The 20,506-nt window shown below is 43.5% G+C and overlaps 1 protein-coding gene across 1 annotated transcript in view; it reads left to right on the forward strand.

Moving 5' to 3' along the window:
• Positions 1–20,506, forward strand: part of LOC134592149 (uncharacterized) — a 75,625-nt gene that overhangs the window by 43,608 nt on the left and 11,511 nt on the right. Inside the window, exons 3-6 of the mRNA XM_063444501.1 lie at positions 689–859; positions 4,160–4,215; positions 8,235–8,342; positions 17,896–18,064. Coding sequence (XP_063300571.1) covers positions 689–859; positions 4,160–4,215; positions 8,235–8,342; positions 17,896–18,064 — 504 coding nt within the window. The remainder of the gene's footprint in view (positions 1–688; positions 860–4,159; positions 4,216–8,234; positions 8,343–17,895; positions 18,065–20,506) is intronic.

A 20,506-nucleotide genomic window follows, 5' to 3' on the forward strand; every position in this document is an offset into this window, starting at 1 on the left:
TCATGTACTTATAACTCGATCTATTGTGACAGTTTAGCCAAAATCCCCCCTTGCTGTTTTACCTTTCTGGTTTTCTAGCCCTAGGCTCAACCAATATAGAGTGTTTACCATAACAGCTCTTCCACGATTGACTTATTAGTTACGTACTCTCCCATAGGGGCATATGCGAACATTAGAGTGTACTGTTACTGTGAGATATCACTCCACAGATATTTAGAATGTTTAGTGGTTGATTGTGACCAATATATGATTGCACCTTAATTGGTCCAACACTTACTTACTGCTCACACCTCCATATGTGGTATTAGATGATTTGAGCGGCTTTATTTTAATCTTCTTTTCTATTTCCCTGTTCTTGATACATTTTGGTTTATTTAGTTTCACTACGCTACCTTTTTATCTATGTATCTAATAAAAGCTATGCTTTATTGATATTTCCTACACTTGCCTGTGGATAGCAAATGTTTTCTTTTCTCTTTACATATCAAGATCATCGTTGAAGTCAAGTAGTCTTTATATCAGGAAACGTCAATGATTTTAACTAAATGTTCTAACTCCTCCAAATTAAGTTCTAGCTTGATATCTATAAGTTTCTTTAATTGAAAAAGCCTCTTTCTGTATATTGCTTCCATAAGATAAGCATTTAGTAAAATCCATAATTAATTATCTATTGTTTTATGTATTACAGGATATCTCCTGGTATTGATGTTGATTTTTTCATCGCTGGGTGAAACAGTTGTAGAAGACGAAGTCACAGAAAATGCAGTCACAGAAAGCGCAGGCCCTGAAAGTACCGTCAGTGTAATATCCGCAGACACTGAAACAGTTGGGGCCTCTGAACACAGCAGCGCTACAGCAGGTATTTCATATGTGAGAAGGCTAGTTAGGAGTAAGAATGTTAATAAGATCATATAAGATTTAAAGGGACATTCTGGTCCAAATCAGGCCCCTCCCCCTTTAAAGGAAAATATTGCCAATATCTCTGCCCTATCTACTCCTGATCGTCATCATTGGTACAAACCACTTTCCAAGGACTCATCTCTCTTAAATTAAGGCAGCATCTATTATATATACAAATGAATGGGTGAAAGGGTACATGAATAGCATTTATGGGTGCTTGCAAGGCCAATTCCTGTTTTGTCGCATCAGTATAAAAAATATACAATATTATTAGAATATTAGTGACACGTCTGCATCACATTCTGCTCCCTCTACGAGCTATCATTCTCAAATTGAAACATAAGTGTTCATTTCCAATCCTTTCAGCCAACGACAATGTAGTGTCCTTCTTTCTTACAAGCTTGTGCTTGCTTCATTCTGACTCTAAACTAGCATAAATGATGCATCTGCAAACTTACCATCTTTGGGTTTGATGTTTACATACTAATTTAGCATTGCGCAAAATTAATGGAAACTTGGTGGATGGGTGTGGGCTTTTGTAAAACTTGGTTTTACAGTACTGCAGTGTCCTTTAATGATTTTCTGGTCCTTAAGTGTCTTAAATTATTGCTTTTGTGATTTCCACTGTGCAAAACCTCTGCTTGTTCCTGACTTAGTTCCTTTTCCTAGTCCTTTGTCCTGTCCCAGTATCCAGTGTTTCAGAACCAGTTAGACTCTGAGCAAATGAAAAATTAATAGACAGTAGTCACTAAATTTGCAACCCTAAATGATTGTGATTGAACTCATGTACGAGACAAATCTAATAGAATAAATGAAGCTATTGGATAAATACATCTACACAGCTTAATGGGCTGCAGAATAAAAATAAATAAAAAGATTGAAAATAACTTTATTAAAGGTATACTAAACTATAAAAAAAGACAAATAGACATATGGCAATACATGCATATCAAGAAAAAAGTGAAAAAAAGTGTTGACTAGAAAATAAACCAAAAAAAAATCAGGGGGCGGCGGGGCCAGGCCGCCAAGCAGGATGGCCGCATGTCGGACCGGCTCCTGCAACTTAAAATGAAATACGCATGAAAACCAGACTTTAGGCACCAAAAGCCGACCATCTGCGGTGGACCTTACCGGGTGGAGAGTACCGGACACAGGGCGAGGCTGGCCTGTCTGGTTTCAGTCCCCTGGAGGAAGAATCCTCACTGGCGCAAACGAGGCCTACTCCGGCGGTGAGTGGGGCAGACGGCCGCTGCCCCACTATCCTGCCCATCGGTGCTCAACTAGGGCCAGACTCGGCGGGAAATGGCCCCGTTCCCCCCCCCTCAGGACCGGGGGGGGTTATCCCGGTCCCCAACGGAGGAAAATACCGCCTTCCACTGGCTAACCACCCAGCCTACAGCGCACCACGAGCCTAGGCACCAAAATGGCGGCAAAACACCGCTCTGCCTGCCCGCAGGCAGAAACAACAGCTTGCTGAGCAAGACCCCTGCCTGCAAACCACAAGCCTGAACACAAGCGATGGCCCATCTTGAAAGTACACTACCTACCTACTCACGGAGGAGGCTTGGCTGCCGCGACTGCCTCTCTGGGCCTTAAGACCAGCCTGTACAGGATCCCCATTGATGGCCACGAGGAATCAGCAACAGCATGGTACCCAGAACGCACAGCACTGCGGGGCATCTAATCGCCGGCAAGGACATGACCACATCACACAGCGAATCGGTCTGCGGGTATACCCCAGAGATATCAGGCGGTCAGACCAGCTGACCCACCTGGCAGGGCACCGGTGGACTATGTCAGAACCCTGGGCTTACCTGGAAGACTGTATGTGTAACGTTATGTTGCCACCTATTTTTGTTTTAACCTTTATCTGCCAGGACAGGCATATATATCTTGGGACACGTATTATTTCGCTGCCGTCTAACACAATCTCTACAATTCATATGTGTTTAGCTAATGATGTGCTACTGTCCAAACTCACTCAGCAGATTGTATTTATAACGGTGCCCGGCAAGAACAAAGTTCTTGTTACATAGATAGTCAGTCAATCTAGGGAACCCACCCATTTTCTCTGTTCCCATTTCCTCCTCTAAAACCTGTGTACTACTCTGCACCTTTTCCACCAGTTTAGACTTTAGCTTGTATCTTATCATAGAAAATGTGCTGTCTAACTGAATGCCATGACTAAGATTCACTTAATACCCTTCAGCTACTGTCACCACTAGTCTGTGTAATTCATTTTGGACAACCAGCATGTACCCAACCTGTTTTCTCAGCTATTGTTTAAAAAAACAAAATGTGCGCACTTGCTAAATGCTTCACAACTGTCTGAACTCCTGTATGTTTATGCTACTTAAGAATGCTGTTGTGGCATTACAGTCAAGCGATTGTTATACATGCACATCAAAAATAAAGAATTTAAAAAAAATAAAAAATATCAGTGGAAAATGGAGGTGACCGTAGGTAAACGAAAGAAGGCAAAACCTTATGGCTGAAGTCTTAGAAAGTAATTATTGGATAACAAGAGTAAAGCCCCAAATGGTCCACCCTCTTAACTACTCAGTGTACTACAGAAGTAGAAAAGTGATGGGGAACAAAAAAACTATGGATAAAAGTAAAGATATATATTTATCTATAATTTACCTACAGATACCTATGGGTGGAGAATAATCCTACTACTCTAAAACGTATACAATAAAAGAGATCCCAAATATCTGATAGCTTAATTTGTACTATTAGATTTGACTCTGACTTTGTCCAGTCTACAGTTCCTTTTGTTCCACTGTTCGTGTGTTGCTGTCCCCTGCTAGCTTTTGATTACGTATTGGTCTCACATCCCTATTCCTGTACTCTGAGTTTCGGTGTACCAAATTTGTTCTTTTCTGGTCTGTAAGAATTGTTAAGATAGCTCTGCTATTTCAATATTCTAACTAAATTCTAAGCCCAGGCATCCAAAGGTCTGGTAATAAGCCCTCTATTTTGAACAATTAAAGACTGTGATCAGTACTATTGGAAGCCTTTACATATACCTTAGTTTTTTAAGAACCAATCACAAATTAAATAAATTAAAAAAGTTGAGACAAATGTATTCAGATCTAAAAACCCACACGTTGGAAGTGGTTGTTAAAGCTGGTCATGTTTTCCCTACTCTGAGAAGGAACAAAAAAATCATATAGATCCTGACAAATATGCTAGTGTCATTAAAGCTGTATACCTTGATTTATAGAAATGTTTTGCATTTTTCTGTTTTTTGATATAGCTATGCCAACAATGTCAAGTTCAAGTTATACATCGGACTACAGGGGAAGTGAAATGGTAAATTACTTCTTTTTATTTTCATTTACGTGTTAGTAATACACAGCAAAGGTAATTTTTGTGTTGTTTGACAGGGTTCCAAACATCTAAGTCTAGATCCATAGATATGGTTATTTATTTTTTTCTGTTCAATTACCAATAGACAGAAATTGCAAAAAGCACCAAGGGCTGTAAAGAGCAGTGCAGCTAGTAAACATATTTTTCAACACAATTAGTATAACATATTTGTAATGTCCAATTATAAGTATATCAAAAGACTGGCTTCATTGACAACATTAGAACATCAGTGCATTTTATAATACATTTTGGCTCAAATATTTAAGCACATGTAGAGGACTTCAAGTGTGTGAGTAAAAGTTATGGAATTTGTTAAATTGTATTATTATTACTTCATCCTGTATTTTAGAGATGTAATTAAATGTTTTGATCAGTTTCACTCAATTAAAAAAATACCAGTACTAGTGGAGGACTCAAGTTAGAATGTATAGAATTTGTTTTAATATATACATTATTAATTTCTTTGGTAGAAATATAATAAAACACTATCAGGGTTATTCACAAAAGTCCGAATGGCTCTGAACAGGATGGAGCAAAACTATCCGGCTGCATATGGGGCCATTTGTACTGCAAAATCAAGACATTGGAGTAAACAAGTGAATATACAGTAGTAAAATACGTGTGGTAGCCAAGAAATGTCTACAGACCACCAAGTGGGAACCCCTTATACCACTTATACAGAAATATTAGAAATACATACAATTAGTGGAACACACGTCTGATGATTCTAGAAAATAAGACAGAATGGCATAGTATAATACTGTTTAGTAGAGATATATATGAAAAAAATAAAGCAATATTACTCACAAGCCCAGAGCCAAATTAGCATATAGCTCTCATGGGAAGCGTGATGGGACGCTTAATAGGATGTCCCCATCCTTCTTCTTGTTGTTCCTTAAATAGTAGTTGGTGAAGGATGCAATATTCAGATGTCTTTCAAATTGCAGATGTATCTTTATTTGATGAATAAAAGTTGTACAAAGGTAAAGGATAAAAATTCCAATTGAAAATTTATAAAAGTAATATAAATAAAAGTCCTGTATATACAGTCTTTCAATTGGAATTTTTATCCTTTACCTTTGTACAACTTTTATTCATCAAATAAAGATACATCTGCAATTTGAAAGACATCTGAATATTGCATCCTTCACCAACTACTATTTAAGGAACAACAAGAAGAAGGATGGGGACATCCTATTAAGTGTCCCATCACGCTTCCCATGAGAGCTATATGCTAATTTGGCTCTGGGCTTGTGAGTAATATTGCTTTATTTTTTTAATATATATCTCTACTAAACAGTATTATACTATGCCATTCTGTCTTATTTTCTAGAATCATCAGACGTGTGTTCCACTAATTGTATGTATTTCTAAAATCAAGACATTGTTGATGGATTTCATCAATGTAACGGATTTTGTTTAAAATTGAAAGTAGCCCTCACCCAATGCCCATGGTTTCACAAGTATGGGGCCTTTTCTAGTGACTGGGCAGCAATGGCCAGTATTAAGATAGGAGTTATAAGGAAGAGTGTGTGTTATGACTGTCAGAAAGAGGAAATGTCACAGGGTAAATGTATAAATGTCGAATAATGTTATACTCATGCCATGCCACATGCCCCTATACAATATAATACCTACCGATCCTGCCATATAACACCAATACCTTGTAATATAACACCCAGCCCGCTGCCATAGTAGACCTGCTCCCCTGTCACATAAAACTCACCCCCTTCCATTTAACACCATAACATATAATATCCACACCCTGTAACCCTACCTACCCCATATAACACCCATTCCCTTCCATGTAACACCCACCCCTGCAATAAAATACCCACCCACCATTTCATATAACATCCATTACAGGCTGTCACATGAAGCACTGTGACAATGATCTTTTTTAATATCAAATGGATGCTTTGAGAAACATCTGCCTTATGTAAAAATACAAAAAATAAAATAAAATAAAACACTAGTATCCTGTTGTCCATCTACCACCTATAGCGATTCATGGGTAAAAAAAAAAAAGACATTACTAAAGTCCACCTCAGCAGAAAGTGACAAACAAATAAGACTCTGTTACATTTAGCATCACTATATATGGACTTTGTCCATCTGCTCCATGCACACTTAGAGGCTCTCATTTACTGGCTTGAATTATGTCATTGTTGCTATACTCTGGGAACATGACTTTTTATAATGATCTACACTATCTCATTTAAAGGACCACTATAGTGCCAGGAAAACATACTCGATTTCCTGGCACTATAGTGCCCTGAAGGTGCCCCCACCCTTAGGGTCCCCCTCCCGCCGGGCTCTGGAGAGAGGAAGGGGTTAAAATCTTACCTTTCTCCAGCGCTGGGCAGGGAGCTTTCCTCCTCCTCTCCTCCTTCCTCCCGACGTCATCGGCTGAATGCGCATGCGCGGCAGGAGCCATGCGCGCATTCAGCCGGTCTCATAGGAAAGCATTTACAAAGCATTTACAATGCTTTCCTATGGACGCTGGCGTCTTCTTACTGTGATTTTCACAGGGAGAAGCACGCAAGCGCCTCTAGTGGCTGTCAATGAGACAGCCACTAGAGGCTCTGGAGGCTGGATTAACCCTCAGTATAAACATAGCAGTTTCTCTGAAACTGCTATGTTTATAAAAAAAAAAAAGGGTTAACCCTAGCTGGACCAGGCACCCAGACCACTTCATTAAGCTGAAGTGGTCTGGGTGCCTATAGTGGTCCTTTAAGTATGTATGTAAAATTCAGTTTATGTATGTAAGTGACAATGTTTTTTTATATGTCTTGCAGTGTCAACACCTGGGCACATATGTATATGTGTACATGGAGATTAAATAGAATCATTAGTGCTGGTTCACAGGAGGCAGAGCAAGAAGTTGTGGGGTTTTTGGGATTAGGGCCAGGTAGAGACAGAAGAAGTTCACTGGTGAGGAGAGAGAGGTCCTGGTTGAGACCTTATTTAGACAAAACTACTCAGCTGCAGAATTAAATCAATTGAAGCATTTGTTCTGTTAAGCTATTTCTATTGCTTTTGTTTGATTTGATCATTGCAAATAGCTGAAAACTGTAAATTGTGACAATAAACCCATTCTTCAATAGGGGATAAATAATTTTGATTACAACTGTAGATATCATTTCCAATGTTTGGATGTTCAATTCATTATTTTCCAGGCATAATTCTGAAAGTAAAACATGCAACATTTAATTTAAATAATAGTTTCATAAAGCAGAAATGCTTTTAAGGCAGCATTTTAGCCACATTGCAGCACATACAATGTTTCACTGTTATAGAATGAAGTCGTTTTTTTTTTTAATGAATAGCGATTCATTCTGCATAGAATTGTAATCACGATGTCTATAGATTATATATGCTTCAAAACAGATAAATCCAATTATGGAACTCATTTTCTTGCTGCTAAATTATTTTCTTTTGTGTCCTGCTTCTGGGGCAAGTAAAACAAAAAACCTTACTAGTGTAGTACAAGCATATAATCAACCATATTTTTAGTCGCGTGAAGCCATCAGTAAGGATTTAGGGTCATCCAAGAAAGCTTTTACAGTGCTCAGCTCATCTGCGGACACAGCTAGTGGCTGACACAGTTACATGTCTGTTTAGAGATCATTAGCATCAAGCTGACAACCCCCGTGTTGTAATATAACATACAATGCAATAATAAACAGATGTTGTTTTTTTTGCTAAATAATACAAAGACAGTAAGTAAACTACTTTTATCAAAACACAATTTCTATCCACCAGGACACCATGAACGCATCATCACTCTCTCTATATACAGACATATAGTGGTCTGTTTAATCGGTTTAGCTACATTGTCTTTCTTTGTTTATCTAAAATATTTTAACAAGAGCACATATAGTATCTGAAGCAAATATGTTTGAAGACCAGACAAAATACTATTTTTTGAATATTCAAATCTTTAATCTATTTTTCAACAGAGCTTTTCTTGCCAAAGTTTTGTGTGCACAGGACAACAGTGTTATAAAGGAAAGGAACTATATGTTAATACTACATTTTCTATGTGTCCTTCAATGTCATATTGTGAGGTATGTACTCAAAGTAATTTCCTGTTTCGGAGTTAAAGTGACACTATCATGCCAAACCTACATTTCTCCTTTTGTTTCATCTTCTCTTCCTCTCTCAGAATCTGTTCTTATTTTCTTCCTTTCTTTCTACTTTTCTTTAAAATATAAGATATAGTAGGGACTACTTTGTCTTATGTATTTTTCCTCAGCCTGATATTGTCTGACACAAGGAGGAGTTTAAGTCAGCTCTATTTCCTTTGTCAAGGAGAATGGTGAGTACTGTCTCTGACACAGGAAATTAACCTAACTTAAACACCTCCTCTAGTCAAACTTGGTCAACCGTAGGAAACATACATTAAACAAAGTAGTCCCTCATTTTGATTCTTAACTAAAGCAAGAATTCAAACCATTATAATCCTGTATATGTATAAATGTTTGTACTCCTCAGGAATGTAATGCCATATATTCAACATAATCTTAACGTAACAAAATCAACCATAAGCCCAGTGGCGTACACACGATCCATGGGGCCCCGGTGCAAAAATTGATCCGTGGTGTCCCCCCCCCCCCCCCGCACTTACGCTGCGCGGGCCGGGACCGCAATACATGGCGGTGGGCACCTGGTCGCAGGGCTGCGACCCCTGCGACCCTGGTATGTATGCCAGTGCATGCAGATACACATACACTTAAAGGACCACTATAGGCACTCAGATCATTTCTGCTCAATGAAGTGGTCTGGGTGCCAGGTCCCTCTAGTTTTAACTCTGCAGCTGAAAACATAGCAGTTTTAGAGAAACTGCTATGTTTCACTGAGGGTTAATCCAGCCTCTAGTAGCTGTCTCACTGACAGCCGCTAGAGGCGCTTCCGCGATTCTCACTGTGAAAATCACAGTAAGAAGAGCTGGACGTGGTTTGAATGTGTGGGCACGTGTGGCTCTTGCCACGCATGCTCGTTCGGAGCTGAGAGGCGGTTTGGGGCGGAGCGATCCCCAGCGTCAAGGGAGCCGGGTGCTGGATAAAGGTAAGTGCTGAAGGGGTTTTTACCACACACACACACACTCTCACGAACAGACGCATACACACTAGCTAACAGACACACACATTTACTGACAGACACACACACTCACTTACAAAACACACACTCACTAACAGACACCAAACAGACTCACTAACAGACACACACACTAACACACTCACTGACACACACACTCACTGACCCACAAACTAACACACACACTGACAGTCACTAGCAGACACACACTCAATAACAGACACACAACTAACACACACACAGTAACACACTCAATAACAGACACACAGTAACACACACACTCTAACACTAACACACATACACACTCAATTTTTTTTAATTTTTTTTTATTTTATCCCCCAGCCTCCCTACCTTTGGCAGTGCGTAAGGGTTTCCAGATTTCCCTGGGGTTTCCAGATTTCCCAGGGGGCCGGTCCTGCAGGCGGCGAAGGAGCACTGATCCTCCTGTTCAGCTCCCTCGCACGCTGCACAGAGAGGGAAAAGGGGGCTGATAAAAGGGGATGAGTGGGCTGCACAAAGGGGGGAATGAACTGCACAGAAGGGGAATTCACACAGGGGGAGGGGGCTGCACACAGAGAGGGAAAGGGGGCTGCACAGAGAGGGAAAAGGGGGATACACAGAGGGCTGCAAACAGGAGGAAGGGGTTGCACAAAGAGGGATGCTCAGCACACAGGAGAGCCAAGGGGCTCACTGTGGTGGTGGTGATTGGGGTTAAGGGCTTTAAAATACTAAAACAATGCAATGCAAAACAAAAAACAATAATACACCTTCCTATTTGTTGTCCCCCTCCCTTTGGCTTACCAACAATGATCTGGACCTGGCCTGACTGGGGGGACTCTGCTCTGCACGATGCACAGCAACTCTCTGTGTCTGTCACTTCCTGCTGTCAGACAGTGGCAGTGCTGAAGGGCTGCTGCCTGCTGGAGAGGCAGTGAGGGAGATTTGATTTTGTGCCGGGCAGGAGGAGAAGGTTCCTTCCTGGCTGCCTTACCACCCCCACGTTCCCCCCCTGGCTCCACCCCCAGAGTCCCCCCGGGCCCCACTCCCTGCACCACATGCCCCAGTCAGACAGTTAAAAACAGACAGCATACGGCCCCAGCTTACCTGCTGCATCAATCACTGAGTCTGAGACTCAGACCAGCTATCTGCCGAGGCGGCCCACAGCGCCAGGAAGAATGTAATTTTATGTCAAGACACGGAGGCTCGTATTGCTTAACCCTTTCTTTACTGTCCACCAATAGCAGCAAAGAATATAAACAGTAAGAAAAAACGGTAACCCAGTGATAGACCACTCCCATACCAAGTCCCACTATAATAGGCAGCACCTCCCCACACAATTCCTCCTTCTTTGCTGCTACCAAACAAATAAGTACATGACTAATTTTCTTCCATTTTACTATTGCCTCATGGTTATGTATACTGTTTTATTTGCATTTTTGACATAATCTCAGTTGGTTTCTTATACCATTCAATTGTCTTATTGCTTGTAGCTTCTTGGTTTACTTATTTATCTTTCCATATATTATGCTTCTTCCTAATGTGGATTTTTATTGTGTATGTTATCTTTGAGCCCAGGGTTCCAGACCCCTTTTGGCATTATTTTCTGTATCACCTATTACTTAAACCCCTCCGTTTCCACTTACATCTCTCAGGCTGTTTTTGCCTCCATTACTCCTTCCCCTGTCTCTTTGGCGCCCTTTGTGCCTGTTTCTTCATGAATGTACCTTGACGTTCGGCTATTCTCACGAATCCCTTACTGTTTGCTTGTTTTCCTCATTCACTACCTGGTTCGCCTATTGCCGCGTTCGATTTTTCATGTGAATGGCTGGCGATTTTCGGCTGTTTTTCCCCTTCTATGGTTTTCATCTATTTTATCACTCGAATTCGCTTCTTTCTGCCGAACATTCGACCCGTTATTCAGCGAATTGTTAGAATTTTGCCGCGAATCTCGCGAGATTGTCGGCGGCCATTTTCTTACATCCTATTTCACTCTTTTTTTTTTTTTTTTTTTGCTATTCCTCGTGTCCTCTTCCTGTCTGCCGGTCTGGATCCTGGTGAGCTCCCTAACTTTACCCTACTATAAAGTATAGCTAGCCTGGGGTGATTAACTCCTGCTAGTTGATGCTACCTCTGTCAGTTTAAACTTGATCATTAATTTTCATTTGTGTCATTGGGATTATTCTCACAGCCTTTTATTATGCCCAAGTCTAAAGGGTCTGCCACCCCACTCTCCCCTGGGGAAATGGATGTACCCCATGTGCTGGATAACCCCAACTCGGCCAGCTCTGGCCCCCCTTCCTCTGCAGGTGACCCTATGTCGATACCTGATGATGCCCAAGCCCTGGCAGTGCAGCGCTCCGTTACGGACGCCATTATGGCCGCCATGGGATCCATGTCCTCGGCCCTTTCCCAGACTATCTCTCAGGCCTTACAGGCACGCCCTGTGCCCACAGAGGGATTGGCCACGACAACGCACTTAGCGCGTTCTGCTCTAAACCCTACAGGGGACATTCCTAGAAAGGCTACGGCCAAATCCAGACACTTAAGCCCCCCTGCCTCCAGAACCAATATGACTGGTGTGAAAACATCCACCCATGACAGCGTGCCTATGTCACGCAAGAGAGCCTTTCCGCACCAGGCAGAACGAGCGCGGCACTGGAAATGTGCCAGAGCACATGCAGAGAGTGACTCCGACTCAGAAATCGGGTCTTGTGAGGAGGCTGAAGCTGAGTCCGTAGATTACTCCAATGATGAAACTGGCGGGCAGGACACTGACCCCTTTGCCCTTGCCCCATCAGGGTTAGTAATGATTGGCTCTCGCAACGTCTCCCCCGCTACCGCGGGTTCCACCCTCATGGATCCGTCTGGGGAACCTATGTTTGACCCCGATGCTCTCCATCATCCGAGGTCGGCAGAATGGCTCCCAGCCGCCCATGTAGCGAAGTACCTTGAGAACTGGGTATGGCGCCACCTTAGTAAGGCGGCGCGCAACAAACTCAGGGCAGAATGTCCTAGACTCGTGATTCCCATTAAAGTCTGTGAGACCCCCATTGTTGACCCTAAAATTACACAGTTTCTTTCCAAAATGGGTTAGAATCCCCGCAAGGGATTAGATTCCACACTAAAGTCCTGTCAGGACAAACACCTGGACATTTTTGGTCCTTTGGCTAAATTATTTGACCTGGCTGAACTAGCCAGAGCTGAATACAGGCAGGTTGACCCGGAGGAACTCCGCGGCTGGGTACAGAGAGCGATCTGCATAGCTGGCAGTGTGAACGCATCCCTGTCCATAGAGAGGCGTAAAGCCATCCTCTTTAAAATTGAGCCCAAATTGGCTAACCTCGCACTCACTGAGGCGGGCAAAGATGCCCAGGGCCTGTTATTCGGAGAATCCTTTATTAAGGATCTGGGGCGCTTTGTGGGTGCTTTCACAGCCCTGGACAAGGCCCAATCCTCTATGAAGAGGGTATTTCAGGGACGGGTCTCTACCAGGGCCGGCAGATTCAGGGGCCGTCTGTCCGGCCAGTCAAACTACCACGCCCGTGGATTGGGACGGGGCTCCTACAACCAGAGACCACCCTATCAGGAGACGAGACGCCAGTCCCCTTTCTTCCCCTCTCGTGGAAGACCATGGCGCTCCAGAGGCTTCCGAGGGAACCCCGGTTCCAGACGCCCTTACGGTAAGCTTACACCTACCTCAGCTTTTTTCCAATATCTGTGTAGGGGGCAGACTCCGTAATTTTTTCCATGCCTGGTTAGACATCACCTCAGACGCCTGGGTTCTATCCACAGTGAGGGGGTTTCACATAGAACTGGTAAACACCCCGTGTCATATTCCTCCCCCTCACCCTATTGTACTTTCAAGGGCAGACCGCGCCTTAATAGACGAGGAGCTATCGGCCCTCCTCACGAAGGGAGCGATAGAACGGGTCCCGATGTCCCCCACAGGTGTTCTCAGCAACATCTTCCTTGTTAAAAAGAAAGGTGGCCAGATGCGCCCAGTTATCAACCTTCGGGCCCAAAACACCCTAGTACACTACCGCCATTTCAAGATGGAGGGCATTCATCTCCTGCGGGACTTACTCCTACGAGGAGACTGGATGGCGAAATTCGACCTCAAAGATGCTTACTTAACGGTTCCAGTGACCGAGGCATTCAGGGACTTACTACGCTTCCTCTGGAAAGGCGACACTTGGCGATTCACATGCCTCCCCTTCGGGCCGTCGTCAGCTCCGTGGTGCTTCACCAAATTGATGCGCCCTGCCATGGCTTGGCTGCGCAGCCGAGGAGTATGACTGACAGTCTATTTGGACGACATCCTCCTCATGACATAGGACCGTGTGGTCCTCCTGAAGCACCTACAGTGGACGACGGATCTACTCTCTCGCTTGGGTTTTTCCTCCTCAATTGGGAAAAATCCTGCCTGTCCCCTTCCCGACGCATGGAGTTCCTCGGATTCACGGTGGACTCAGAAGCGGAATCTCTCAGCCTCCCTTCGGCCAAAATACGTTCTTTCCGCAAGGAACTACGCCACGCCCTTGCCCGCCCCCAGCTGTCGCTGCGACACCTGGCACGACTTATTTGCCTACTGGCCTCCCCAAACCAGGCGGTGTTCCCAGCCCCTCTCAATTATCGTGCCCTCCAACGCCTGAAGATAGCACATCTTCACAACGGGGCTTCATATGCGGGCTTGGTTTCCCTGGTTTCAGAAACCCGAGACGAATTGACCTGGTGGATCCACAACCTATCCGCTTGGAATGGCAAGGCCATCTTCGGTTCAGAACCGGAATTCTCGGTGGATTTGGACGCAAGTCTCCACGGTTGAGGTGCCCACTGCAACAATGGGACTACCGGAGGCTGCTGGTCAGAGGCCGAATCCCGACTCCACATCAATGCCCTGGAAATCCTGGCCGGCTTCTTCGCGATCCGGAGCTTTGCGAACGGGACCGTCAGTGCGTGTATCAGACTGCGCATGGACAACATCTCTGCAGTTCGCTATGTCAACCACATAGGCGGCACGCACTCAGCTATGCTGGCCCGCTTGGCAAAGGACTTCTGGGCCTATTGTTTGGCCAGGGATCTGATGGTCCAGGCGGAATACCTCCCCGGTCTCCACAATACCAATGCAGACTGGAGCTCACGCTATCTGTCAGACAGCAGCGACTGGAAATTGGATGTAGGGGCGTTCTCCACTATCTCGTCCCTCTGGGGACCCTTTGCCATTGACCTCTTCGCTTCCAGGCTCAACGCCCAGCTGCCTCGGTTCTACAGCTGGCGCCCGGACCCGGCTGCGGAAGCAGTGGATGCCTTCCTGCAAGACTGGTCCGGCTCACCCCTGTACGCTTTCCCTCCATTTGCCATGATCCCTCGGGTTTTACTCCAAGTACGACGCCAGATGGCCGACTTTGTCTTGCTGACCCCATTCTGGGGCACCCAGTCATGGTTCCCACAACTCCTGGAATTGGCGATAGATGCGCCCAGACTTCTACCACCCTACCGGGACCTTCTGCTGGACCCATCGGGCCAACGACACACCCTCCTACTGGACGGTTCGCATGGAGGATTTCGGGATCCCCTGGGAAATCCAAGGAGTTTCTCACGCAACTCGACGCCTCCTGGCAGATGCATGGGCTCCCGGCACTAGACGATCATATGGGACCGCTTGGAGAGCTTGGACTAGCTGGTGCCTGGCTCGGGACTTGGATCAGCTCCTGTGACGGCGATTCTCCAGTTCCTCACTTCACTATTCGAAGCGGGTTGGGCATATCGCACGATTAATCTGTATAGATCAGCCATCTCTTCGGCTCACCACAGTTTCGACGGCTGTCCGGCAGGCCAACACCCTTTGGTGTGCCGCTTACTTAAGACGTCTCCTGCGTCCTGTCACTGTTTACTTCCTAGCCTCCTAATTCGGAACTCACTCTGCGACAGCTGTCGGACAAATTGGTTTCCCTGTTCTGCCTCATTTCGTGCAAACGGGTCTCGAACGTACAGGCCCTGGACTACGATGCTAGGTCTTTCACCCCGGATGGGGTGACATTTAACATCTCCAGACGGACTAAGACGGCTATATGCTCAGTATCGTGTCCGAGTTTTCCAACTACCCCGATGTTATGACAAGTGGCCTGAGAGAATATGAACTTCGGACGAAGGCCCATCGGTCGGCATCGTCCCCTCAGCTCTTTCTCTCGATTCGTCGACCCTTCGCCCCGGTATCAAGCACTACCATGGCTCGTTGGGTGAAATGGATAATGTCCCTGGCTGGTGTGGCTACATCCATCTTTAGCGCTCACTCCACGCGTGGGGCATCAGCCACATCTATGGCATCTTCGGGAGCGCGCCTGGAAGACCTGATAAGGATGGTGGACTGGTCCAGAGAATCCACCTTCAGGGAATTTTACTTTCGGCCTCCGCCACACGTTTTGTCTTCAGTTATTGCTCAGCTTTAAACTAGCAATATGAGCCTCCGTGTCTTGACATAAAATTACATGATTTTGCTATTACATGATGAAAAGTCATGATTTTATGAAAGACACGGAGGCGAGTATTGTCCCACCCTATACATTGTTTTTTTCTATCTTTGTTCTTCCCCCCCTGTTGTGTTTATATCCCAGATCGGTGAGTATTGCATTGTGCTCCACTTTTCATGACCTGCTATGTGCATCTGTACTACTTATGTTATATATGCCTGGGGGGTTCTTAGTCTGGCATTATGGACACTATGTTGTCTTTTATTCCCACTATATTGTGTCTTGGCATGCGCAATTGGTTTAAGTACCGATTTAACGTTTGGGCTGCTGTTCTTATGTTTTCACAGGTTGATTCTGCGCTTTTGACGCTGTTCAGAGATCCACACTTCTTCCCAAGACTTCACCACGTTAGCTGGAGATCTATGGATGGTGCTGTGATGGACTGCCTATCGTTGACATTTCGTCACTTATCGTTGGTTTAGTTCCAGTTCGCAGTTGGTTCCTGACAGTATCTGGCTGGATTTTAGGACGTTTTGCCCTTCGCTGTTTGGACTGTTCTCCGGTTCCTGTTGGCTGGTTCGGTGTTGCATCTCCAAAGAAAGAGGAATTGTGTGTGGAGGTGCTGACTATTATACTGGGACTTGGTATGGGAGTGGTCTATCACTATGGTTACCGTTTTTTCTTACTGTTTATATTCTTTGCTGCTATTGGTGGACAGTAAAGAAAGGGTTAAGCAATACTCGTCTCCGTGTCTTTCATAAAATCATGACTCTTCATCATGTAATAGCAAAATCATGTAATTATCTGATAGTAACAGCAGGGGTCCACAGTGTGACCGGGCCCCCTGGAGTCTATAATCTATATGATATATTTGATGTGTGGCCCAAGCGCTCAATGCGGCCCCGGGAAGTCAAAAGGTTGGACACCCATGTTTTAAATAGTGGCACTGTTGATCTATTAAAAAGATGCAATAGTGCTACTGTTGTTGTGTAAGAAAGAGATGCAAGGGTGCACTTTATTTTTAGGACATATTGTTCAGGAACTGAATTGCAATTTCGGTCTTCTCTTGGTTCTACAGAATAAAAAAATCCTTAAAATTCTGAATGACTGTTTTTCCTAGATAAATTATTATTTTGTCTTTTGTCTTTGTGAATGTAATCAATGGTAAAATTGTCAGGAAAAAAGGAGTAATAAAAGGGGATTATGAAGTGACAGAAATACTGATGATTTTGGTGTCTTACAGAAAAGGTGGGAAAATGTCACCATGTATAAACTGTTTAGTAACAGTTGAATACATAACTAACTAGATATGTAACAAGTGCTCTAGGTTCTAAAGAACCTATTGCAACAGGAACATATCGGATAATTTAAAAAAAAATCTAATATATCCAAATGTGTGGGGTCATAATTTGTTGAGTTTTATATAATTTGAAATAAAGCATTTGAAATTGTATTGACATGTTAACCTTTTACACAAGGTGATTATTTATTGTGTTTCCATTTTCACAAATTTTCTTCTGTTACTTTCAATATGGAGTCTGGACCTCTGCCATTACATGTACCACGGGTCCTAAGAATTCCATGGTTTTCAGTGTACTCGTACATGTGGATATTGATAATAATGATAAGGGCCGAGCTGCTACAAATCCTACTATGTACCAAGTTCTGCCTTATTAAACTGGGAAGAATTATATGACTAGCCTTTTGTAAATATAATGTATTTCTAAGCATATCAGAGAGGTGTATGTTATATATTATATATTGCTAAAAAAAGAATGGATGGATATTTCTTGGCCAGTTTGAAATCTAATATACATGTTTTGATATTTCATCTTTTTTCAGTTAATTCCCAGTTGACTTTCATTAGTTCACTCATTCCTATGGGGCCACAGCACAGCATGCCATTATATTTTTTCCTTTGGTTTTGCAATGCAGTATATGAAACCTATGATATGCTTCTTTAATAGAATAGAATAATATAAGATTGTTTGTTGGTAATGCAAGAAAACACTTGGAAGCAATGTGCATTCATCAAACTTAACATCCATTTCAGATGTTCAGTCATAACAGCAGTTACTACGAAGCAAGGTGTGGAGCTCATTGCATTCATCATCGCTGTGGCCAAAATGAGACTATGAAGAATGGAACTTCAATGAATGGATGTTCTATATATTGCTGTAACACATCTAAGTGTCTCACTTTGGAAAATGTCATGAGTAATGGTAAGAACAATGTCCATGCAAAACCATAATTTATCTTGTTACCACTCCTTTGATCATTTACAAGTCACTGCTCTGAAAAGCTATATATATTTCCATTGTCTGATACCATGGTTAAACTACACTGCAAATATAGGCATCATTGTAATGAATCTTTGCCTAATAAACTTGGATAACATTAATTATGGTAAACCAATGCTAGCCATTTTTTGTCACTGTGCAAGTCATTCATTTACATTTACCATTAGACCTGACACCATTAAGCAACCACGTATCAAAGGTCCACATGGGATAGCAAAACAATAGTGTCACAGTCGACCCCACTTGAAGGTGAAGCTCACTGTGAACTGTGTTTATTTTTCAAGTGGTAACAAATGTCACCAAAGGAGGAATAACTAAACTTTAGGTAATCAGCCAGGTTTAAGAAGAAAGTTTGCAACAACATGGGTGAGCTAGGTCTGAAGGTATTCACAGGCAGCTAAGATAAAAATATATTATATTGACCTGACAGCAACTAACTAGCCCATGAGATATTTCATGAGCTAAAATGCAAGCTGTTTAAAAAAGATAATACTCAATGGCAGCCTATTATTATTATTATTTATATAGCGCCAACAAATTCAGCAGCGCTTTACAGTGGGTGGACGAACAAACATGTAGTTGTAACAAGACAAGTTGGACACACAGAAACAGAGGGGTTGAGGGCCCTGCTCAATGAGCCTACATGCTAGAGGGAGTGGGGTAAAGTGACACAAAAGGTAAGGATAGTATTAGACTAATGACAGCTGCAAGAGAAGAATCAGTCGGGAGCTATTAACAGTTTAGTTGATATGCTTTTATGAAGAAGTGGGTTTTTAATGATATTTGGAAGGTGTGGAGACTAGGTGAGCATCTAACGGAGGAGGGAAGTGAGTTCCACAGGAATGGTGCAGCCCTCGAGAAGTCTTGAAGGCAAGCATCAGAGGTGGAAGTACAGACAGAAGATAGACGTAAGTTTTCAGCAGAGCGTAAGGGCCTAGACGGGTTTATACTTGTGTATTAGGGAGGATAGATAGGTGGAAGCAGCATTATGCAGAGATTTGAAAGCAAGAACCAGAATTTTAAATTGAGCCCTATATCTTACAGGAAGCCAATGTAGGGACTGACAGAAGGGTGAGGCATGGGAGGTGCGCGAGGACAGGAAGAGGAGCCTCGCCTCCGCATTCATTGTGGACTGTAATGGCACGAGTTAGGAGCACGTGAGACCACTGAGAAGCATATTACAGTAGTCAAGCCGAAAAAGGACAGAGGAATGGACCCGAACCTTCGTCGCATCCGGCGGTAAATAGGGTCGGATGAGCGCAATGTTTTTGAGATGGAAGCGGCAGGATTTGGCGATAGACTGAACATGAGGCATAAGGAGAGATTGGAGTCAAAGAGAACACCTAGGGAGTGAGCCTGCGTGGTGGAGCTGATGGTAGCACCGTTGACTTGGAGAGAGGGAGACACAGGAGTAGTAACACTTGAGGGAGGAAAGACCAAAATTTCAGTTTTGGTCAAGTTGAGTTTAAGGAAGTGGGCAGCCATCCAGTTAGAAATAGCAGAGAGACAGTCAGAGACACTAGTGAAGAGGGACGGGGAGAGATTAGGAGAGGACAGATAGATTTGCATGTCATCCGCATAGAAATTATATTGGTAGCCAAAGAAGCTAATGAGTTTACCAAGGGAGGCAGTATAAATAGAGAACAGTAGGGTACCAAGGACTGAACCTTCGGGGACACCAACAGAGAGGAGCTGGGGAGAAGAAGCAGAGACAGAGAAAGAAACACTAAAAGAGCGCTGGGAGAGGTAGAAGGGGCACCAGGAGAGAGCAATATCTTGTAGATCGATATTGCGGAGGATGAGAAGAAGCTGTTGATGATGAACAGTGTCAAAGGCCGCAGAAAGGTCAAGGAGAATTGAGGACTGGAGCAGAGCAGAAACCTCTTCCACTGTAGCGAGTGCCAATGAACATAGAACAGCAGAGAGAGTGAGGTTAGGGGAAGTATTGTAAGGGGAAGAAGAAAGATGAGAGATCTTATCCCTAATTGTAGAGATCTTGTTAGTGAAGTGAGTTGCAAAGTCTGAGGCAGTCAAGTTAGTAGGTGGAGGAGGAACAATAGGGCGAAGAAGAGAGTTAAATGTGTGAAATAGTTGTTTGGGTTCATGGGAGAGTGTGGTTATGAGGGTATTGAAGTAATTTACTTTTGCAGAGGAAAGAGCCAAGCTTTATGAGCGAAGCATAAATTTATAGTGGAGAAAGTCAGAGGCACAGTGAGACTTTCTACAACAGCTTTCAGCAGTTCTGGAGCATTTTTGGAGGTAGTGAGTCAGCTTGGTGTGCCAAGGTTAATGTTGGGGGCTCTTGCTACCAATGGCAATTCAATAATCAATAACCTCATTGAGCACATTTACATTGATTGTTAG

This window comes from Pelobates fuscus, chromosome 1 (assembly GCF_036172605.1).
Source record: "Pelobates fuscus isolate aPelFus1 chromosome 1, aPelFus1.pri, whole genome shotgun sequence".
Taxonomy (NCBI): Eukaryota; Metazoa; Chordata; class Amphibia; order Anura; family Pelobatidae; genus Pelobates; species Pelobates fuscus.